General features: G+C 40.4%; 1 protein-coding gene across 4 annotated transcripts in view; it reads left to right on the top strand.

Annotated features, from left to right (window-relative positions):
* The first annotated feature begins 555 nt into the window (after positions 1 to 555).
* LOC104924912 (mediator complex subunit 13L) overlaps positions 556 to 24,919 on the top strand; it is a 72,746-nt gene continuing 48,382 nt past the window's right edge. The window contains exons 1-2 of one of the 4 annotated variants that reach the window (XM_019271730.2): positions 556 to 2,176; positions 17,589 to 17,826. In XM_019271730.2, coding sequence (XP_019127275.1) covers positions 2,105 to 2,176; positions 17,589 to 17,826 — 310 coding nt within the window. In that variant the 5' untranslated portion in view covers positions 556 to 2,104. The remainder of the gene's footprint in view (positions 2,177 to 17,588; positions 17,827 to 24,919) is intronic. The other 3 variants (XM_019271732.2, XM_019271729.2, XM_019271731.2) reach the window with 3 other exon arrangements.

Genomic DNA, 24,919 nt, shown 5'->3' with positions numbered 1-24,919 from the left:
GCATCTAATCTTGGTTACGGCCCTGGATATTTCCAATATTGTTAACTGAGCAAAAACAATGAACGATTTGATTCCTAAGATTTGATTTATTAATTCAATTGATCTATGAAATTATTTTCAGATGACAAAGACTCCCCAAAGTCTCATGATGTGATGAGTGTAAGACTAACCTAGATAGCTGTTATGAAACACAGTATTGCGCACAGTAAGTCACTCTGACCTCTATTCTGTCACATCCTCTGTTGTTCAAACACAGCCCCATTATGTAACCACGACAGAAAGAAATAAAATCATCTTCACTGAACTTTGATAGACAGATGGAAAAACGGCAACAAAGATTCATTTTAACAACAAAGAGTGTGACAATAAAGGCTGCTGGCTGTCAGGGCGCACGACAGGCAAAGGCGTCTCCAGCGTCGCATCCAGTCTCTTATCAAAGATACTAAACAGTACTGTAATCCCAGACTTTGATCACGTGAGCGCAAACTTGGCCAAATGGGAAGGCGAGTCTCGGTAGTACACTTCCGACCGCCATTACATTACAATGCGGGGTGGGCTGGACGATCGTGCGTGCGCGGAAAGAGACAGAGAGAGAGAGAGAGAGAGAGAGAGGAAAAAAGCTACAGCGGCGCTTCGCGTAAAGCAAACAGACACAGGGGGTGAGAATGACACTGGCAGGCTACACGCACACTTATTTACCAAATATAATAACGCAGCACTGAGAGATAAACAATGAGGAAGGAGGTCGCTGCCGAGGAGGAAACCAACCAAGCACATGTTTGGAGGATTTAATTCAATAATCAAATCATCATTTGTCGAGAAGGAACAAGGAGGAGGAGGTGGTGGTGGAGGAGGAGGATACGCTTTTAAATGTCGTGGTGGTGGTTTATAAAGACAGAAATCTGCAGCGTGCAACATATCCATCGCCAGACAAGGACTGTCACTTTTGCTTGAACTGTGCATTTGAAAAAAATATATTTATAAACTAATCAGAGATATATATATTTTTTCTTTCTGTGCAAGATTGAGGCTCGCCGCGAGAGGACGTTTCGTAATGATATAAAACTGAAAGGAAGGAAGGATTTTTTCAAACCTCCTTCTACACAGCAGCCCTGCTTGTCGTTTTCCTGGTGGTGGAGTGTAAGAATAGTTTTTCTTGTCTGAACGCTCGGAGGTTACTCGACTTTTCTTTTTTTTTTTTTTTGTCCGCCCTGCCACGGAGGAGCAAACCTCTCTCTCTTCTTAAAACAAAAATAATAATATAAATATATATATTATTATTACAGAGACCATCATCGGTCCGTTTTAATTTCAAGAGCAACAGAAGGGATTAAACATTCCTGCTCGCAGCGCCTGTTTGTGAGAGAGGCAGGCTGGGTTACATTGTGAGAGGAACGGTTGTGGTAAGAAAGAAGGCTATAAATAGCTCATGCAATTCTCGAAAACTATCACAAGTGGTGCATCAGCTTGTGGAGCAGACGGAATCAGATATCCTGCATGTAATGTCTCGACTCTAAGTTAATTATTTCTGCAGAGAGGCGAGTATTTTTTAAAGTTTTGACTCTTAATTTCTCTATTATTATTATTATTATTATTATTATTATTATTATTATTATTTTATGTTCTGGCTGCTCCTGCGCGCTGAAGAAAGGAGTCGTCCCCCCTCATGGATTATGCTCATTTAATGATGAAACTATCAGCGGAAAGACTGATATGGAAACGGGCTGATCTTCCTCTGTGTGTGGATTGAAATGGATCCTTTTCTCAGCTCTCCTCCTTTGACAATGCTCACATTTGGAATCGCCTGACCTGGATTTCTAACAATGTTTTGATCCGCGCACACGCTTTTGGATTTACATTACAACATTTCTAATATGCGCTCTTGGTTTTAATGGATGCATTCTGCACTTCTTTTTGAATACGCCCATTCCTCTGCCCGACCATCCCGAGTCTATTATCTGGACCTCTTGTGAGGTTACAATACAAGCCTGCTTGTTTTTTTTAAGCAGACTCGTTTTGTCAGCCCCCCCCCCCCTGCTCGGTGTTTGATACCGATGTAGGCTTTCGACATGCCCAGCGCTGACGACCCCAACGGCGGACAATTATGACTACAACAGCGAATTGGGTGGCTAACGGGGCAAGCCTTGAGGACTGCCACTCCAACATCTTCTCTCTGGTACAGTATCAATAAATCATGCTCGGCACAGACACCAGAGCCAGTTGTGATCGACAAGTCATAAGACTTGTGGGAGGCACGCTTAAATGTGTGTCTGCTGTACAAAGGTGAACCAATTGCTGGTGTTGTTATTAGGTAATCATTACCACGGGTTAGTGGTGCGGGGTGGAAGGAGAGAGAGAGAGAGACAGAGAGAGAGAGACAGAAAAGCACCAGATTTCACCACTAAGCTTGTTAAAATAAGACATCTCAGCCCAGAGCCTCATCAACATGGTTTCAAAAAGAATAACTCCACTTTATTGTCTGATTGCAAACCCCAAAACACAACATTATGCTTATCATGCAATTTTCCAAATGCTACCAACACAAAGTGGCCACTTATTTTGACATATATTTGCAGTTTTTGGCACATAAACAATACACAAACACTGCATATATTTGCAGTTTTTGGCACATAAACAATACACAAACACTGATTTTTTTCTTCCCTAGTCGAGCTCTGGCTATTATCCTCCTCCCCTTTTTTTTAAATCATCATTTCACTGGAAATGTAGCAGGAACTCTGCTCCATTGCCAAGCAACTAACTTGGTAAGAAGCCTTGCCTCTCGTTAATATTCCTAAAGCCAGAGCACTCCAGTCAATAATAGTTTATAATGTGCTGATCTACAAAACCGGGTTAGAACGTTACGGATTGAACGTGAAGAAGGTTATTAAGATTTTGACAGATGCCACACGGCGGAAACAACACTTTCACACTCCGTTTATCTGGAAAAAAAAAAAGGGGTTTTTGACTCTACAGGCAGTGTCATTTCTGCAGAACTCACTGGTTTTGAGGGTGGAGGAGATTGAGCAGTTTGTTTTCACAGTTTTCATCCTGCAATCAGTGAGTTAACTGTCCTACTACAACAGGCAGCCAAGTGGAAAGGCATGCAGTAGCCTGAGCTCAGGCGTAGGCTGTTGAGAACCACAACAACATAGGGGTCCTGTGGGCTTTTTTTTTTTTTTAAGGTGATCATGCAGGTTGTGTACCGGTGACAGCAGCCGGCCTCTGTTACACCACACATGCTACGCCAAAGCTAAAGAAACACATGTCACATGCTATGACTTTTGATTGTGTTTTGGTGGATAGAGAAGAAAAAACAAACTTTGTGGCTGTCACACAGTGTGCATACATCTCAAACAAAGCTCTTTCTTCTCATGCATTTCACACGTTTTTGTGTTAAAGGGAGGAAGTGGTGAGAAAATGATTCAAAATAATATCTTAAGCTGTTCAAAAGCAGCTTGTTTGAATTTGTGTCCACTGACGTTGAAATAAATCCACCGGCGCCCCAGTATCAGATGTCTTAAATTCACTCAGTCTGACACGTAACAGTCGAAAACAGTGATTACGTCCCTGTCAGCTTCTCAGTTGAGGTTATTCCCTTGTGGTAAAAAGCTTTCATTCATTCTCTGTGACGTTGTTGGCCATCGTACGGGCCCTGTGAACATCCCTTTCAAACTGAGGGAGAAAGAGACCATCCATCAGCTGGCTTGTTGAGAATATTTATGACTGGCTAGTGCCACAGCGGTTGCTCCCTGGCAGGGCTCCTACAGGGAAGTCCAAGACAGAACAAAACAGTAATGACACACCAAGTGTCCTGGTTAGAGGGTATGACTGAGACAAAGAGACAGACACGCGGGATGCAGATTGCATCCTGATGTTGAAACTGAGACATACGTGCATGATATGCTTAAGAAGTGGAGGCTGGAGCACAGTTATTACCACTGGAAATGAGTGAATCCCATCTGTTGTGAGTATTGATCTAGAAAAAATCTCTATTTTATATGAACAATTGCAAGAATTATGATTTCCTGCACGCATTTTTACCAGACATTACTTGGTTTAGTGCTTTTCTGCTGATCGACGGAGAATGAATCGACAAACATTTTCATAATCTATTAATAATTGGAGATTTCCAGCTCGATAGACATGAGGATTTCCTGTTTTTGTCTGTCTGTTGTCATGTTAAGTTTTGATTGTTGCTTCAGCAATTTGAAGATATAAGCTTTTGTTTCTAGGAAACTGTGACTGTGTATTTTCTGCCATTTTATTGGCTGCAAAAATAGATTAATCAACCAAACAAACACAGTAATTATTAGTATTTTTTAGTTGCAGGTTATTAGAGGTTCAAAATATGACCAGAATCCAACCTCTTAGATGGGATAGTTCTTAACCTTTTCCTTCAGTTCATATAGGCTTACATAAAGAGCTTGTGGCTAACCAGTGATCGCTCTGGTCTTAAACAGCATTCCAACATGCACTAACCTCGTCCCTCACACTGATTTACTGTCTGTTATTGCAACCAGCATCAATAAAAACTACCTTAGAAAGCATCAGTGCCCTATACTGTGTGGCCTTTATGAGGGCGCAGCAACTCACTGTCACGCGGCGTCACATACTTGAGATCTCTGCGATCGCACAACCCACAAAACAACTGTCTCGTCTGCTGGCGATCATCCGCCTGTGACGGAAAGCAAACGAGACCCTTGTAAGCGGGAGAACAAGACCCGAGCGTGGCGAGCTAAGTTGAAGTGGGGACGGAGGAGGGAAAAGGGGTGGAGGACGACGAGAAGGAGAAACAGAGGAATGTTTTCAGCTTGAAGGAGTGAGTGTGAGGGAGTGAGCGACCGAAGGACTGCAGCGGAATCTGTTTTCATTTTAGGAAAGTATTATGACTGATGTGCATTTCCTGACTGCTAGCCTCAGCCTATTTGAGAGAGAGAGAGAGAGAAACTGAGAGTGAAAGAGTGAGACAGAGCAAGGGAGAAAATTAAAGAGGGAGGAACGTAATGAGAGAGAGGCAGAGAGAGAAAACAGTCATCTTTCTGTGGACTGGGCAGGTTTCTTCTGACACTGACTCGAGCCAGAGTCCCTGAGCCTGAATATGAAATGCAAGGAGAGAGACAGTTAAGAACCTCACGACCCAGGAAGCCTCAGTGTGCATGAGTGTGTTTGTGTGTGTGTGTGTGTGCGTATTGTAAACACTGTAAACCATCTCAGACTCAGGAGACAAACTTCAAACACCCATCATATTATGCACACAGACAAACACACACATGAATTCAAAAACACAAACACGGAGAGAGGGGGGGAAAAAAAAAAGAAATAAACACCCACATGCTTACACAAACATATGTATCACAAATGCAACACACATTGCACACACTAAATCTTCCACCCACGCTCACATGCACATACACACCACATGTTTTATCACCTTTATTTGGGCTGTTAATGTGTCCTATATCCCAAGGACGCACGCTTGTACAAACATAGGTAGAATGCAGAGACCTTAATTAAAGGACTTCCTCTGTCCCCTCGACAGAGAGTGCACCACTGGTAATTAAGTGTCCTCAAGTGCAGGTCTAATGTGATCAACTAAGAGGGGCTCATTAGCCAAACTGTATTCCAATAGAGATCTTGCATGTATAATAATGATGCCGCTGTCTGGCATGGAAATAAAGCGCTAAGAGATGAGGCTGAGGGAATACCATTAACAGCAGTGTCTTGATTTATGGCAGGTGAGTGGCCGTACCTTGTAAGAAGAAGCAGGTAATCAGGGATGGTGCCTTTTTAATACAGACTGTTTGCATTTCCTCGTTATTAATGGTGGTGGATAAGGTAAGGATGCATATAGATGAGAAAGAAGCAGTGGTCAGGATGAAGTGCGTGTCATAATATGCTGAGCCAAAGAATCGGTCAAGTTGGAGTTTACACAGGAGCTCGGGAGCATTTTTTTTTTTTAACACCAGTGCTAAAACGATACCTGGGTGTTGGTACCAAAACAATATTATTTATAGTGATAAATATCATCTTCACAAAACCTCTTATTTTCATTTAACAAAAGAAGCTGAAGCACTCAAATGATGTTCATAAACGTTGTCCTAACTGGAGCTGCCTGACCAATAAATCAATGTTAAGCCAATTGTGGCGGATATGTTGCAGATATGTTGCTGTTGGTGCATATGTTGCTAAGTAACAAGCCATTGCCTGTACAGAAATGCCAACTCGAAACAGTGTTGCCATGACATATTTACAAAAGAAAGAACAAACATTATTTTTCAAGTGTAAAATCTTGAGAATACGTAATAACCAAATTTGATATTTTATGTTATGGCTGTATGTAAAAAATTAAATATTGGACAAATAATCCTTTGATTAAAAAAATCTTAAATATCTATAACAATGCACAGCCTTTATTTATTTTGGACTACTTCATTTTAATGTTTATCTGCACATTTATAATATTCTGCACACTGTGAACGCTCTTATTACCTGTCAAATACTTACATATTTCTGCACAACAGCTCTTTCATTTTAGAACATATTTTATATATATATATTGTTTATATTTTTTAATACTTGATACTTGATCATAAATCCACTATGTCTGTCTGAATTTTGTCTAAATCAAACAGCCTTCAATTAGCACAATTTTGATTGAAAAGATAAGGCTGGTGATATATTTGAATTATTGTCAACAATTCCCACAAAAGCACAAAGATAAACATTTCTAACAAGAGTTTCAACTTTGTTCATTTAAAAAAAAAATATTACAATTATATAATTTCCCAAAACAGCTGTTAATTGTAGTTTTTATCATCCGACTTATCCCATATCTAAAGAAACAATCTGATAAGTAAACATCACTATGAATCCGACCAGGCATTTGATACCTGCTGCTGGTGCTATCGCTATAAAAGTGTTGTTTATATTAAGATATCTGAGGATGACATTGAAGCCATGGCAGCGTCCTCTTACACAAGGAGATGATCTGTCCAGGTTTCCAAGGCATCAACCCCAGTCTTCTGTTGCGTGCCCTACGGAGCAGCTCCATCTGGTTGCTTCTCACTAAACCGTCCACCCCCTACGCCCAACCTGTGCTTTTGGCTCTGCTCGCTTGCAATTTTGACAGCTAGAACTGGCTTCACCTTGACTCTGTGTGTGGCGCCTCCCACTAATCTGCCCCTGTCACTGCTGTGGGAATCCCTTGTCATCGCAATAGGACTCAACCCAGCAGTGGCCCACCTGTGTGAACATGGCATGCTGTATGTCAGACACTGGCATACAGTTTCCTCAAATAGTTTGCTGCCATAACAAAATGGTTTGTGAACAAGCGCTGTTATGGGTTAGTCACTGACAGAAAAAGGGCAGGGTATGGGTTGGGAACAGGAAGGCAGGGTTTTTCCTCCCTCGTGCTTCTGTTTTTACTACACGTCTCTTTTCTATTAAATTCTCCAGAGAGTAGTCATGGATCTTATCTGAGCAGTAGGCTTGTCAGGGCCCTGCCACAGAGGTGAAGAACGGTTCAAAGACGGACAGGGTGGGAGGGAAGGAGGGAAGGAGAGAGGGAACCACCGCTGGTCCCGGAGCTGGAAATGGGACGGGATGGGCAGGAGTATTTTGGAGCACGGTGGCTTGAGTGTGAAATATGTAAGCCCTGCAGTGCCAGCTGTGTTCTATTCTCGGCACCCACTGGTTGTTCCCGCATGTGTGCAGGGCGACAGAAGGCTGAGTGGGAAAGGAGGCTCGGTAGGAATGGGCAGTAGCTGGTGACATCATTGTGATAGCTGGAAAGTTAGCTACTTAGCCATGTGATAGTCTGTTAGATAGATATTAACCACCATTTCTGTGGTGGAAGATGTATTCAGTGCCACACTTTGCAAATACTCCATTACAAGTAGTAACTTCAAGGTAAAAGTACTCATAATTAACACATTTGGTGGTGAAGGTGCAGCTTACTGTGTATCCTGTTCGGTGATGATTATAAAAATCCATCTTTATACTTTTTTTTACTGATATATTTATCAGTAAGTAAATAAATGAAAGCAGATCATTTCAAGTGGAAGCAGGCTGAAATTATCTCACCAAACACTCCCCCACAATAGGATGTTTAGATGTAATCACTTGGTAAGGTTTCAGACTCTTTCAGTGTGTGCAGTACATAAAGACTTGATAAGACGAGATAAGCCTTTATTGAAATGGTTTTGCAGCAGCACAAAGGCGGAAATAACTACAGATGACAATAAATAAATAAATGTTAAGAAGAACAGAATAAAAACGAATACAAGTACCTCTGAATGCAGTACTTGAGTAAATCTGAATTTACTTTGTTCTGGCTCAAGTAGCCATATGCTTATCTTCAGCAGAGACACTCCACCTGGCTCAGACCGAGCTTTTCCCTACGGATTAACACCACTTTCCTCCAGTCTATTATGTTTTGGATGTGTGTTGGCACTGGTCTGAGCCCCGATTCTGGGGCCTGTTGCCTGATTGGTAGATATAACGTCCGTTTGATGACGCTGCTGGTCTCCGTGCCGTCACACGAGTCAGTCGCTGACTTCGTCTCGGGGAAATGTGTTTGCAGTCTCTTCACCTGACTGCAGACACCCTGACAAAGAGAATTTCTTTAAAGGGAGATACTGCCCTGCTTGTAACTGGGTGAATATTTTCTGCAAGCCAGACAGCTTTGCCAATATCATGGTTGGCTGGGATTCAATTGGAGTTAGAGCACACTTAGGTTAAAGGCTGTGCAAAACAAGGGGGAGAGAGAAAATATTAATGTCTGCTATGGTGTTGCAAATTCTAATTATCATGTGTTCATGTTCCATTGAGAGATTATCTGCAACCAATCAGACTGGTACTTGATGAGAACAAACACATTATGGGCAGACTGTTGATTCACAGCCATTTGTGGTGCATTGATTCTCCCTGCGCTGCCAAACGCCGCTCTCTCTCATCTTGAATTAGGCAGACACCCATGATTTTTCAGATGCTAATGAAAATTTGTACAGCTCAATTTCAGTTCTGGCTCGGGCCTCATAGAATAAATGGACTTCGCAGTATAAAAGTGAGACACAAAAGGTTTGATAGAGTATTTACCAGGCATGACTTGGTGAGCATGGAGCCATAGGGATACGTGTTTAGGCAGGGTAGTGTTAGAAAAGATATGAACACGCCGTGGTACCATTGTGTCTGTTGTAAAGAGTGAATGGACAGGAGAGGAGGACTTGAGTGGAATTACATAAGAATGTGTGTGTGTGTGTGTGTGTCGAACATGCTCACAGAATTGCAGAGGACTTCTAGTGTTAAAGCTCTGATTGGCTGCCACTCCCATTTAGTAAGCAAACTGCAGATTACAGACAGAAGCCAGGTGAGTTGCAGGTTTAAACCTGTTCAGGTGTGACCTAAAATGAAGTTAATGGGCCGGTCCTGCCTACGTCCTAAACACACGCGCACACACACACACATACACACAGAGGTATTGCTGCTTTCCAGGTTTTCTCCTTTTTATTTTGTTTATCTGGTGTGTAATGAAACAAGGAAAAGCCATGCTGACTTCTGCAGGGCTGTCATTGTATCTGAAATGGCATCCCTGTGGAAAGAATCAATGCAGGAAATTACAAGCCAAATGAGATATTTTTCATACTGCTTATGCTCCATTTGCCCAATTTCAGGAACAATCAGACTATTAACCACTTGTAGGCATTTCAGAAGCCTCCATGCAGTGCTAATTGTACAATCACTGCCCTGAATTTTCCCACTAAAGAAACTCACTGCGTAATCCTATACTGCAACGTTAATGTCTTGCTTCTGGTAATCCCAGTACTTTCCTGCCACATGTATGACGTGCTTGATAATATCTCGGCCAAATGTGAGTTTATGAATTTCAGTGGTAAGGAAGCAAATGAGGTGTATCTCTGTTCAGGAGAGACAGCTTACAGTACACTCCTTTGTGATTTTTAGAATAAGAAGAGGACCATAGAAGTGCTTAAAATGTTATATTTCCACTGTAACCCTGGAGACAGAAATCTCAAAAATTTAATACATTACTCAATTCCTATATATGTTGTATGTTGCCTAGCAACTGTTTTTACTTTTCTCTCTGTCTTCTGTTTTTTTTTTCTTTGTCAGTTTTTCTGTCTTTGTCTGTGCCTTTCGCTCATTTCTCCCTCCCCGTGGCTTGTCACGGTTAATTAAGTTACACCAGAGACACTAGTAAAGCATAGTCTGGTTTATTTATTTGCACGTTAATAATTCAGGCTAAGCGGAGGCCACTGCTTTAGCCTGTCCCTTAACGCTTTAAAAGCAGCCTGACGCTGCAGCTTTGTGTTGTTTTATTTGCCAAATGGCTGGGGATCTTGTCAGCCCTTTTAGATGCGGCAGCGCGACTGTACATAATGTCTCGCTGTCCTTATTGGTCTTCCGCTGCTGTCGTTTTCTGCCTCCCGCCTCTCTTTGTGTCAGGTGAGAAGTCATGGCTTGATGGAGGCTTTCTGCCGCGTGATTGGCAGGTCTATCCGTCACTCAGCCCTTGGGACTCTCGCTGCTCTAATTAGGTCGCTTGGCTTGCTCACCTCCCAGGGCTGGATGCTACAGCACAACACAGATCAAATGACGGTCCCTTGTTTTGTAGGGACTTGTAAAGGTGGCAGCAGAAGGCAGAGGAAAAGCATCTGTTTAGTGTCTTCAGCCCTAGAGGCCTTCTTTCTACACCTGTTTGGTGCTTTTGTGTCGCTCTCGCTCCCTCACAAGTGCAGTAATGTGCATCGCTCTTCATTTGTGGTGTAAAATGCCAGAGGGGAGCGCTACTCCTTGTGGGTTAATTTGATTTCAGTGGGTTAATTGATGAAGGGGGAGTCGTTGCCTGTTCTGATTTCTGCCACTCGCTCTTCTAACCGGTGACTTCTCACCGCTGACTTGGCAGCACAGCCGCCCAACCTTCATTGTCTTTTTCCACACTAATGTGTTTAAGAAAAATGATGTCAGATTTCAGTCCTCGTTATTGTTGTGATGTGGTGGATTCTGGTGTGACAACGACAAAAAGCCTTCGAGCAGCTAATTCGTCAGGAGCACAACAGAAGAGCAATGGGTGTATCTGTTTACAGCGCAGCCAACAAACTCATATTATCTTATGAAATCAGTCAGTATTTTGGCTTTCACCTTGTGCGATAAACAGTCACCTGTTGAGATCAGATTTAATGTTGCGAATGGTGTGAGTAGTTCCCACACAGCAGAAAGGAGTTGGTTGGTTATTTAAAACTAATCTGCTGGAAAAATTGCCCAAAATCATTGTTGATTTGTGTGCTAAAAATTGTAAACCCTTGAGCGGGCACTTGAGACAGGCTGCAGAAATGAGTCAACCTCCATAAGCTCCCGTATTAACATCTCCAACTTCACAGCAGAATTTTATATATTAGATTAACTGAGAGGTGGAAGAAGCAGCACATCCAACATGGTGGCAGCCAGCGGCACATATTTTCGGCTTCGAAACAGCACTGCGGAAACCTACGGTTGATGGCACTCAAGCTCTGTTCATTCTTTATACTGTCATTATCAATGAGATACAATGAAAAGCAGTAATGCTGGATTTTTGCCACATATTGCTTCCTGTACATATATAGGCAATTAGTATGGGAATGGCAGACTCCGCCACTATTATCATAATATAGAGGGGTAAAATCTGTGAAAAACAGTATAAAAACAGGGTTTGATCTCATTAAATCTTAATCTCAAGGATTAAGAGTGTTTCTGCTGAAACTTCAAATAAGTTATACTGGGTCAATTGTGTTTGTTAGAAATAATTCAATTTATTTTGTTCTTTGACATTGAAAGAGAGATAGATAGTGTTGCGTGTGTCTGATAAAGACATCGAGTCTTATCTAAAGACTCGCAGGCATCACAAGCGATCTGAACACACCCCAAATATTGGCAGGTTGTCAAGTGTCTAAACAGATTTGACGTTGATGAGAAAGCTATGCCACTCTGACAGAATAAGTGTTTCACTTGTGCCAGAGTAGGTAAAACTGCTGATACAAGCTGTCTCTCAATTGCCTAAAGTGCCTCCTTTGTCAGGCTATCAGGCTGTGAGGCTCTTACAATGTTGTGAGATTCCTAAAGATGTGGCATCTCTCTTAGAAGACATCTCATACGCTTTCTGTCAGCTTTGATATAGCACTAGACACTTCTCCACTTAGATTCAAATGTTCACATCAGCTACAATTCTGTGTCCTTAATAAAAGTATCTGCATACAACCAGACTCTTCTGTAGACATATGAATTTCTCTTCTTCTTCTTTTCATAAACACATTGAATTATTAATAAAGGTCATATGTCATGAAAGGAAAAGGAAGTGTGCTAAGTACAGAGTCTGAAGAGTTTAAATATGCCGTCATTAAATGCCTTTCTCTGTCCCAGGCAGCTGCAAACGTCTGTGCGGAAAAAGTATGTACGAGTGTTTATGTCTGTGTGCGCTTACATAGAAGTACAACACAAACATATATTCAGCTGCATGTTAGGAAGTTCAAGAGGTCCATTCAAAAGGTCCCTTAAGTTTTTGAGAAAGAACAGGAGGAGCAAAATATTTTCAGTCTGCAGAAGCATTCCTGCAAAGTGCATGTCGAGTATGTTTTCCTCTCAGCTCTGCTATCTAAGTAACTGGGGTTTCCTCTGCATTGTAAAGCTCCTGGGCTTTAAACAACATGCAGTATTATATTGTATGTATGTGTCAGTCTTTTAAAGCGGCTGTATGAGAAGTAAATCTCTGGAAATTGGATCCTCTTTCCTGTTTAAGTTACATGGTTTACCTGTACTTTCTGTGTGAGCAATGTATGCTAAAGATTAAAGTACTGACTTCCATATTTTCTTTTGATTACAAGCACATGTCTGGTGCACTGAGGTTGACCTCTGGTTGGGATACAGATTATTTTTTTCCAAGCCTTGGCTCAGTTCAACTTATATGCAGGAAATTATTTTGGACTCTCTGGTTCTCAGTTTAGGTTCTGTCTTAAAATCAATTTTCAAACATACAAAAGGATCTAAAATTATAAAGAATCCATCTCACCAAGAATCTGAAAAGGGGCGATTTTAATAGAATACAAGCAATCGAGCAATCTTCCACCTCCTCGGTGCTAACTCAAAAATATTCAGGAAACATGTGGCTGTTATCTTTTCTCTGTTTACTAGACAAAAAGACACAAAGAGAGGAATAACAAAAAAGATGAGAGGGAGAGCGTGAGATACTCCTGAGTGTGTTCAATAGGCATCCGTGACAGTGAGAGAGTGCTGAGAGATGAGAGGGAGAGTGGAGACAAGAAAGATAATAGAGGTGAGAGTAAGGTCAAAGCTTTGGTCCGTCATAGCAATGGAAGGAAAAAGCTCTTGTTTTTGGTCCTGCACTCAATCCGAAATTGAACTAGCTAACCTACAGAACAAGGGGCTTGGAGTAGTGCTGGTTCTATCGACAGTGAAACTAAATCCACCATCTTTTTGCTTGACCTCTTCGCCTTTTACCCCCGTGGTAGTTTATAAAAAGAGGCACCGATGGCTGCCTAAAATAATCCTTGATTTTTTTTCTTTTTTTCTTCCGTTCTTTGAAGGATGGCGAGGAATTTGGTGCTTTTCCATACATACTTGCTGTTTGCCTGCTCTCTTGACAAACACACATTCCCACCAAATCCACACACAATCACCACCACTCATGGCACAAAAGGACTGTGCATAGTTTTATGCACTTTATTTTATGACTAACAATGGTAGTGCTACAATGATTAAAGGTTATTTTCATTTGCGTGACAAAATTTTATTCTGATTTGTCACCGAGTTGCAGAGATATTTGGCTCCGCTTGCTTTTCTCTAGTTTCTCTTATGTGTTACAGGTGATAATTTATTCATACAAATACAAGAATTTGCTGTTTGTTAGCAATGGTATTACTGCAGCATTAGAGGGCCGATTTAGTGAAGGTGAAATGTGCTGAGAAACTGAAGCTGTGCACACACACACACACACACACACGTCGATACACATCTGCACATACAGCACAGAAAACACCCACTGAAATACACACAGATCCTAGCTGTCATCACTAAAAAATAACTGGACATCAGCCGGAAAATATGTCTGCCTCCTGATGCATGTCAGTGTTTTTGAGCACTTCTGGTCTACACATCATCACAGCTGCTGTATATGTGTGTGTGTGTGTTAGTGTTTGTGTGCAGGCATGTGTTTGGATCTGCCAGGGAGCATGTGACTGTAGTCCTATTCCTCTTCCTGCAACTGTGCCACAGTTAATCCTCTACAGGAGTTCAGCAGGGTGTTAGGTTAGTGCTTTACACATGGCCAACAAATACACAGCACCTGTGTTTTAGGGCTCAGAGAAGACATAGTGCACCCTCTGGCCATTTAGTGCAATATTTCACTTGAGCGTTATTGGAGAAATATTATACCGTAAGCCATATTTCTGCACTAAAGAGCGAACTGATTTAGCCTTAAAGCTCAAAGATGTGTTTTGGTTATTGTTACTGTACTTGAATGTTTGACCTTCACTGTACAGAATGATGTATGTGCAGAGTTTGACCCTAGAAGGCTGTTTTCACATTTATCTGCTGAAGAGGGAAACTTTCTCTGCACTCACCTTAAATCTCAGTTAAATGTGTGTACCTGGGATGAGCATGATTCTAGGAGACATTATAGTCCAGTAGTTTATTACTTCAACATGATTTATAGAATCCACAAACTTAAGTCCAGACAGAAATATCTCAGCAAACATAGCTTTTTGTGCCATTCATACACATTCATGGTCCCCATAGGATGAACCCTACTGACTTTGTGGATCCTCTGATTTATTTTTCTAGCACTGTTGTGGTATTGAATGAAATGCGTTGACAATTATTGAATGTGTTGCCCTGAAATCTATTACACAATGTCACCCTCAGGATTAATTATAATAAATCAGATGATCCCCTGAACGTGAAGAAGGAGTGTAGTTACTGATTGCAATCCCCTCGCCTCATCCCCTCTTTATGAAATGTGTGAAAAACACAAAAGTCCCTATCTAAAGCCACCGTTTGTCCATTCTGGGCTACTGTAGGAACATAATGATTCTCATTTTCAGGTGGTCGAACACTAAGGAAAAGCTAGTTATGAATATTCTGTTTTTGCTAAAATAAGTAGAGCCCCCAAAAGTTTACAGACTGGACCTTTAACATTTCATCCAGCGCCATCTCAATTTGTCCAAAACTTTATGGTTTATGACTAAATACCTGCAAAATGAATGACATTACCACCAGCTTCAGCTGCGCTCTCATTGTAAGCATGTTAGCATGCTCATGTTAGTATTTAATTGAAATCATCCTTATGCCTGAGTGCAGCCTCACAGAGCCAGAACCATACCAGGCTTAAATTATTATTCAAGAGTATTTTTATGTCTGGGGGGGATCTTTGACAATCAATTCACCAGAGAGCATGTGTTGCCTTATAAAAACAAAACAACCGGCCCGTCTTTATTGTGAATATATTTTCTGACATTTTTACTTCTCCTCCTCTCCACTCCTGATTCAGTAGCAGCAGACAGCTGTGTCAAGCAGTGAAGGAACTTTTGACATTGACTGGGAGTGACGAGGCAGTGCAAGCAGATGTCTTCCTCTTTGCTTTGGGAGAAACGGCATCCTTGACCTTGTCATGGCTAATTTTAGGGCTTGGCTTATCACAGCGCCAATGTTTATATCTCCTATTACACACACTGTCATTACAGGAGGGACATGCTTGTAATTATGGGTGCATTCTGCAGTCAGGATGTTCCTGGGGGTCATGTGCATACCTCAGCGTGCGCTCAATTATAAGATGCTGCAGTGTGCGTCGTGAATTAAATCTGTGTGTAGGAGATAATGCGTATATGTTTGCGTAACACGCGCTTCCTCAAAAGCATGGCTAGATTTTAGTTTTGATTTGACGCATATCTGCTTCCTTGCACACTGAAAAAACACACAAGCTTCCTCGGCCCTTCTCTCTACAGTTAGCAAAGCTGTGGAGCCTCCTTTTCTTCACCCACTCAAAGACAATGAAGTCTTTAATTTTCTTTGAGCGGCTCCTTTCCACCTGTCTCTGTGTTAAAATGGGTCAGTATTTTTTTTTTCTTCTTCTCTCAGCTGGTCTTGGATGTCTTGGTGCCTGAGCCAGTGTGCCAAACATGATCCTCACAGCTGGGTGAACACAGGAGAGGAGGGCAGCGTGACGCATTGAATGATACCCCCCGTCCCCTCCCTCCCTCCCCCCTTCCCCTCGCTCCTCCCTCCCCCCTCCGCCTGCCAAATCTCCATCCTGTTCAACAGTACCTTTTGTGCGCTTGACTCATTCATGCACAAATACAAACACGAGTACACAAACAGACATAAAACAACTTTCTAAAGCACACATGAACATCACAGGGTCACTGATGTGTTTATGGCTCGGCTTGTTTGAATTTACAACATTTTAAAATAACCTGCATGTTTACTGTCTTTCTGGCTCTGGTGGAAGTCGAAGTTTTTTCCTCTTTTACTGGCTCATCACTAAATGTATCACAGCCGAGAGCCTCCAAGTCTGCCACGAGCAATATAAACACCTATCATCCCATTAGATTAAATGGAGAAGATGTCAGTTGCTGGGCCAGGCTCCAACCATTGACCCCACAACACCATTTCCTGTTCTCATGTCTGTCTCACTCTTTGTAGCTCCCTCTGTATTTCAGTGCTGTCTGTAGTAGTTCATTCTCTGTATTTCACTCAAGGCCATGCTTTATGTGTCACCGTCACTCTCCACCTCCTCTCACCGCAGTAGTTACACACACTTTTATTGTATCTTTACAGCCGTAAATCAGGTTACAAGGAGACGTTAAATGTATTTAAACATTTACACAAAGATCATAGGTGAAAAACAGGAACATAATTGGAGTGCATTGTCTGATGCTGGCTGCCATGTGAAAGAAATCTCTGTGAACTAAAGCACAGTACTTCACGGTTAACACAACATTAATAAAGCTGCTATTACATTATTATAAATATATTTATTGTTCATTGTTGGATGTTCATTTATTTATTTAAAATTGAAATCATATACTTAAGGTTTAGGATATCCTACAACAGAAAGTCTGATAAAGCTTCTTAAATAACAATATCATATACAATTACATATGACATTTATATTTGTAACTAATGATTATCCTTCAATGAATCTTTTATTGATTAATCAATTTTTTGGTCTATAAAATGTAAAATATCCATCACTTTTTCCCAGACTAAAAGATGATGAATGTCAGACCAACAATAAAAAAAAAATAAATACAATTATACGAAACAGAGAAAAGAAGCAAATGTTCTCATTGGAGAAGCTGTAATGAGAGAATATTTGCTGCTTAAATGAATTTTCTGTGATTTATCAATGAATCAATTAATTGATTTGGCATTCACGATACATTTAACCCTGTTCGAACCAAACATTGAAGAGTGGAATGATTTAATTTATCCCTAAACATAATAACAGTGCTGTATTGGTGATTTTAAGGTTGCTTAATGGACTGTTGCTTCAATCAGTATTCTCTCTCTTCCTCTCCCAGGCGGAGTTGACGGGCATTAAATGGCGTTGCTACGGCTTTCGCAGTGGCGGGGAGTACGGGCCGGTGATCTCGGCCCCGGCCCAGGACGATCCAGTCTTGCGCAGCTTCATGCGTTGCGTACAGGCCAACCTACTGTGCGTGTGGCGACGCAAGATCAAGCCCGATGCCAAGGAGCTGTGGATCTTCTGGTGGGGTGAAGAACCCAACCTGTCCGACGTCATTCATCATGAGCTGGAAGGTGAGAACGAGAATGAAAGAGATGACGGATGAGCCTTCTCTGTTCAATCCGTCTCAATTATTTTTCCATCCCATTGGTCTTCACTTCATCTTCCGTTGATGCTCTTAAAGTTTAGGTTAGAGACTTGTACAGACTGTATCATTTTATGCTTGCTTTTTATTATGTTCCATTGGATTATATAGCTTGAAGAATGATGACTTGGAATATCGTCGTCTTGTGGTTTTGACAGATTTTTATGTAAAACTGAAAGAGAAGTAGTGAAATATATAAAAGATGTATGACATGAATTTGAGTTGTGAGTGGCAAATGAATTTGAGTTTTATGGTTTAGCATAACGCCCGTATGTTATACATGAGCTGCATTGTTTTAGATAGAGCGGGGTTCAGTATTATGTAGATTCAAGCTGTTTAGTCTGCTGCAGAGTCAAGCTGTGAGCTGTTTGTTTAAGATGTGTAGGGAACATTGATCTGTTTTATGTGGAGTCGTCCTATATTTGAGCCTCATATAGCACATATCTGAAATGTGTTTGCTTTGCAACTCAAGTGTTTATATGCTGCTTCAGGACTATCACTATATGATGAAGCACACGGCAATAGAGGAGATTTTTCTTGCTGGTATTTACAGTGTGTGTGTGTGTGTGTGTGAATGTGTGTGGTTGTGAGTGTTAGTGAAAATTACACTGAGATATCTCACTTGAGAGAGTGCTACTGTCAGCACTATTGTCCCTATTTATAGAAACATTTTCATTATCTCACCGCGCACGTGTGTGGAAGTCTAACATATCGACTAAGCCTCGGGAAGACAGGGAGAGAAGGAAACAGGAGTGGGATTATATTGGGTTTGGTTTTGCAGAACAACAGTCAGGAGGAAAAAAAAAGCAGGAATATTGGATGGAGAGGTTGAAGCGATAGCAAGAATTTCAGTCTTCAGTTACCTATTAAAGCTCACTTGATGTGAAAAGGCCTTTCAGGCACTGCAGTAGATATTTGACAGATGTTCTTACTGCCGTTGGGGAGAGCCCTGTACTCAGACTGCACATGCATGTGTAATAAAGAAAGATACACTGTACATTTCAATTTGGTGTTGTCTGCAATACTAACACGTTAAGATAACGTCACCATAAAAACAATATCTCCAATCACTAATGGCAAATTTTTTCTACATTCCTAAAATCCACTGTACTGTACTGGTAATTTCCTTGTTGTCAGTCTGGTGCGTTTGTAGTTGCAGAAATTTGACAGTAAAAATCTATTACCTGAAGCCATGTAACAAATGTGCCTGTGTGTGAAATTTTAGCATTACCTCACCAATTTGTAAACCATTAATCATAGCCTTAACTATCAATTATGGCTTGCCCATTGAGAAGCACAATAAGGTCTAATAAAGTTAATAATAATCTTGACCTATTGAGTGTTAAGTAAGTATTTGTTTCTGAGCCAAATGTTTAAATTACATGCACACATAAAAATAATCAACAAAAAATAAGAAATAATTTAATGTGACTGTTCTCATTCCCGCTGTTGGGACTTCTTATGTGTCTAATTTAGGAGTGCAACTAATGATTATTTTTGTGATTATATCATTTGTGTAATTGTATAACTCAATTAATCAATGAACATGACACGACACTCAGCTTGAGTCCAAGGTGAAAAAACACAAACATATTAAATTTGCTGTCACGTTAAGATGAAGTCATATTAAAACTTTTGTAAGTTTACTCAGGCGGGATTTTAAACGCAGGACTTTTACTTGTAATAGAGTGTTTTTACACTGTAGTATTGGTCCTTTTGAGTACAGGATGTTTTTGAACGCTTGTTCCACCACTGCTCGTTCTTTGGTTGTGGCTAAAAATGACTGTATTTTTATTCAGACAGTGTGATAAATACAGCAGTCCACTCACCACAGTGTAAAGTAGTACGTTTCATTTTGACATCCTTCTCTTTGAAATGGAAACAAAATAGACTTTAGCTATCTGCATCAGTTGCTTGATTCAACAAATTAGCTACTGTCGTTGCTAACATTTGGCAGATCCATATAAGAAATGTTTTTATTTTCACATCAGAGACACTCATTCAGTAATACTGATTTATACATGTTTGACTGAACAGCTAAAGCTGTCGGCTTGTCAGACACATTTAGCGTGAGTAATCAGTCGGATAATTGTGCTTATAATGTTTCCAGTCATATAGCAAATATTAAAGCAGTGTGGATTGGCATGTTTTTAAATTAGCTTTCTTTGACGGCTCACAGTGTCGTCTGCCAGCAGAGCAGTGAATGGGTAAATTTTAGGAAGGTATGTCTGCCATGTAATGATTTAATGTAGAAATCAAACATCAAAATGCTTTAATTGCAATTTCTGATATCAGTGAGGTTAGATTGCAACCAGGATGGCTACACCAGCTCAGAAAAGTAGCCTCATTAAACTGTTGTTTATGTTTTTCAAGCAACTTAGTGTAGAAAAATACAACCTCATTACATTTACACTACATTAATTATTTTTCAGTATACCTGTCTGCAGCTATTACAAAGACATAAAAGATATAAACTGTGTTGTGACCTGTGACACACACACACATTTACACACAGAGCCTGCTGCACTCAAACACGTGGGATTAGTGGTAAATTCAGTTCAGATGTGCAGAGAGTTGAGAGGACAAACTGACCCACTGACACTTATTGGCAGATAACAGGAACACACAGAGTAAGCCTTGTGTCCCAAAAAGTTACTGGCCTGAATATACAGTATGTATTTAGTCATTATGATATGTTTAAAAATGTATATTGTGTGTTGTAATAGTAACTCACATTTGACTCATACGTAAAGCTTTACTGTACAAAGCTGTCAGGAGTTTATCCTGATCTGTAATCAAAAATTCTTTAGCTGTCACTGTGCTATTTTTTTTATATAATAATAATAATAATGAAGTGCACTGGCAGATATGTTTGTTTTGTTTTTTACATACTGTAGCCTTATTGGGCTTTTTTTGAGGCGGTCAAACAAAGGGCTAAGTAACTGCTGTTAACACCCTTCTCATCAGAGCACTGTGAGTAAAAAAAGTGTCCTTCAAATTTTCAGACATTATTTAAAGTAACCACGAATGGCTTATACATTAGGGCTTTTACGGTTTGGCAGCTTGGTTGACGCTGCACGAGCTATCAGTGCTGTCAGCTAAATAAAAAACATGAGATGCAAGAGGTGGTTGGTTATTATTATGCACTCAAACAGAGTAATATGTTTGCACAGTTAAACAGGAAAGGAAGATAGGTGTTTCATCTATTTATGTGCTCTAACTTGGCTGCTGCTGCTGCTACAAGCTCACTCTCACAGAGTCTGCTTTGGGTTCCAGAAATGTGGGGAGCACTTTTCCAGGGGCATCAAGTGGCTGTTATGATCTAAGGTGACAGGGCAGATTTGGCTGACCTCCTTTAAATCCAGTGTGTAATGTCTAGTCAGATCTATTGGCAGAAATTGTACATATTATGCATAGTTATGTTTGTATTAGTTCATAAGAAAATAAACAAAGCCAAATAAGTAAAGTAAATCTACTAGAATCTTGTAATTATGGTGAAGAGAATTAGTAGCACAGCAAACGGTGAATGGCTTGATATTATATGAAGGTGACGAATCTTTTCAGTAGAGGTTAAATCCAAATGTCTCACCTTTGAGTTAGTGCCAGCAGTTTGAACAGCTATGATGTGTTACCTCTCTGCTTCTCTCTCCCTGATATTGTCTTTGGTTCAGTGTTTTAAACACCACATTAAACACAGCTGGCTTCCTTAAAAATCAAATGGCACTGGTCTGCATTTGTGTGTGTGGGTGTGCGTGCGTGTTGAGTACAGTTTGCAGGAAACGGCATTAATGTGTTGAAATGACTGAGTCGTCAGCATGTTGCCAGCACACATTTTGGAAATGAGTCATAAATATGAATGCGCACACACATGAGCACCTACACAAGCAGTCATTGTACACACAGGGACACACAATGGTTAATGTGTGACTGAACATACGATCTGGACCTTGTCATTATCCAACAGAAGCATATACTATGCAGCAGATCTGCATACACTTCGTAACACACACAAAAGGTGTGCGGCATATTGTCATCACAGCTTTGTCTTTGTTTGTAGGACTGAGCGATGATATGATGATTCATCCAGAGGATGAATAAGTCGTTATCTGTAAATGTGAAATTGTTGCATGCGTCGAGGGATAGGATCAGTTATTTGTATATATCAATTGTAGTACAAAGTATTTATTATGAAAGTGAAGTTAGCCATTTATGGAGTTACTGGCAATATCGGCTATACTAAAACCACAATATTTTACCAGTTACACCTGTGCCATGGAAAAAAAAAAGACCAATTAAAAGTGTTTAAAGGGCCAGTTAGTGGATTCATTATCTAATATTCTGAAGTGTAGACAGATGCTTTAGGTCTTTTTTGATGTGTGTGAGGGCGATGGAGCATGAACCTGTGAAGAGCTGCTCTAGACAGCAGCACTGGTTAAAATTAAGGTGTTTCTGTGTCTGAGAGATGAATGACTAAAAGATGTGTCTGAGTCGTGTCCGGTATAAATGAGCTTTAGTCACAGCAGGTTGCAAACAGACACACAGTCAGCAGCCACATCACACCGACCTATGACAGGCACAATAAGAACAAATTGTAGCCTACTTAGCCTTCAAAGTACTTCACTTCTAAAAAACACAGTTGAATGTATGCATATGGTCAACATTTAGGTTTGATTTTAATTCAGCTATTGTACCAAATGGAAATTTGATAGCACAGTGGTAGAATTTTAACACAATGTACAAAGTCTAAAATAAGGAATGGACTTAACGTGACCTAACAAATCCTATAGCCTCATTGTTATAATATAATATTACCAGGCCCACCAAACTATAGCAGGATGTGCTGGTATATAATGTACCATCTCTGCATCATAAGGGATTAAAATAAGAGCCTTCTGTTTTTATTAAATCCTTTTTAATATAAAAAATACATTGGATAAATACATAAATATTGTAATTAGGTATCTAGGTAAAAAAAAAAACATTTGTTAATTTTGTTAACACTGTAGTTTTACTGATTGTTACTTGAGAGAGTCAGTGTCAAGTGATCTATTCTGAAGTACTCAGAGTATTTCTTAGTGAAAAAGGAAAAAAAAAAGCCTTAGGTATTAATATGCCAGTATGCCATATAAAAGCAGTCCATTAATGAAATCAATGACTTGCACATCTTGTAAGAATCATATCACGGGGAATTTTAGGATTTAATTTTTTATACAGTAAGTGCCTTGATTTTCTTATGACTAGTGGCAAGTCAAGTGGATATTCATCTTTTTAACTCTATTTAACACATATCTGTTGTATTGGAGGAGCATATGAAAGATTAAATGAAACATCATTGTTGCATAAAGCTGAAGGAAAATTTCTTCATTACCTCCTATTTTTCCTCCTATTTTCTTTCATTTTCTACTCCTTGCTTCGTCTGTTTCTTTCCCCCAAGTCATTGATGAGAACTCAATAGACTGCAGAGAGAAGTTGTTTTTTAGTGCTGGCTCCTCGCCTCTACTGGAGTTCCCCAGGGTTCACCTCTGGGCCTCCACCTCTTCTCTTTCTAGACTCTAGTCTTTCTCTCGCTTCACAACACATAGCTTTTCCTGCTGCTCTGAGACCAGCAATCCTCTACCTTTACTTTCTATCCTCTGACAGCCGGGAGTATGACACATGGGGACTGATAAAGTTTCATCTCAGCCGAGCGGAGTTCATCTGTTCTCGCCTCCCTGACATCTCCAGTCTGATGCTTGTCCACCACCTCAAGCTCAACCTTGACAAGACGCTGTTTTTTTCTTTTCAAAACCTTTGCAAGACCTCCCTATCAATACTGACAACACTGCAGTGACTTGGATAACAAACTGCTGTGTGAGCCCCACATCACAGCCGTGATCTGAACCTACCACATCTCCCAAATCATACTATCCACAAACCACATTACCAAGACTTTTCCTCAGTGCTTGTATCTCATCCATAAACTGCAGCTGAATTGTCCTCAGTGTCCCTTGATTTCCCCTGTCACATTGCTCCTACACCATGTGCATGGCTGTACATACTGAAAACAAAACTCATACTTTCAGGTCACGACCTAGACTCCTGTCCATGCTCTCTGTTCTGGTACAATTGTCCAATTATTTATCCCTCTCCCTGCAGTGGCCTTGCTGTCTCCTTTCTCCCCTGTGGTGGAATGACTTTCCCACCTGAGTTAGATGAGCATGAGTCATTACCTCTTCTACAAAATCTATATCTGAGTCATATCTATTTATTTATTTGCCTGCAAAACAGTCCTATTTTTAATATACATTTTGTTAACTATGTGCTTCACCTAGTCAGATTTGGTGGAAGTGAAATATGCTTTTGCAATGGTTAGTTGATGCTCAATACGTTTTTTCGGGGAAACCTATTTTTTTGTCATTAAAGTACATTTTTCTCAATTTAATGCTTATTTAATATGCACTTTTTATTGTTTTTCATTCAAAGAATGAAGATGAAAAAAATCTCAAAACAAAGCACAAACAAAGCTTTAATTAAATTTGCAGATGTCCATTATCATAAATAACGACTCGTAATAATACGTGTTACATGTGCTGTGCAGGCACTGAACCCTAGACAGTGGGTTGGTGAATTAGGAATTCCAAATTATTCTATTGTTGCACTCATTATAAATTACTCTGAGTAAAAATATCACCTAGGTCACTGAAATGGAAATGTCAGTTTGGTCTGTCAGCCCACAAATATGCTCAATTCACAATGAGACAAGAGATCTATAGTAGGATTGATTGTGGACTTGCTAAGGAGTGTGTCGGTGTAGCGTTATCTCGTTAGAAAACTAAGGGCTGATGACTTTGATAACACCATAGGCGGTGCTCCTGTGTGCCACCAAAACAGCATGTGGTCAAGGTGAATGCAGGAGCAGGAGAGGGCCATTCACTGAGCACTGCATAGCAGGTGTTAGCATATTTATCTATACTGTATAATCAGAATCATGTCATCCTGTGCATCCCAATTGGATCTACACATTAAATGTGTGGTATTTTTCG

This window comes from Larimichthys crocea, chromosome IX (genome assembly GCF_000972845.2).
Source record: "Larimichthys crocea isolate SSNF chromosome IX, L_crocea_2.0, whole genome shotgun sequence".
Classification (NCBI taxonomy): Eukaryota; Metazoa; Chordata; class Actinopteri; family Sciaenidae; genus Larimichthys; species Larimichthys crocea.
This window is presented reverse-complemented; position numbering and strand designations above follow the sequence as displayed.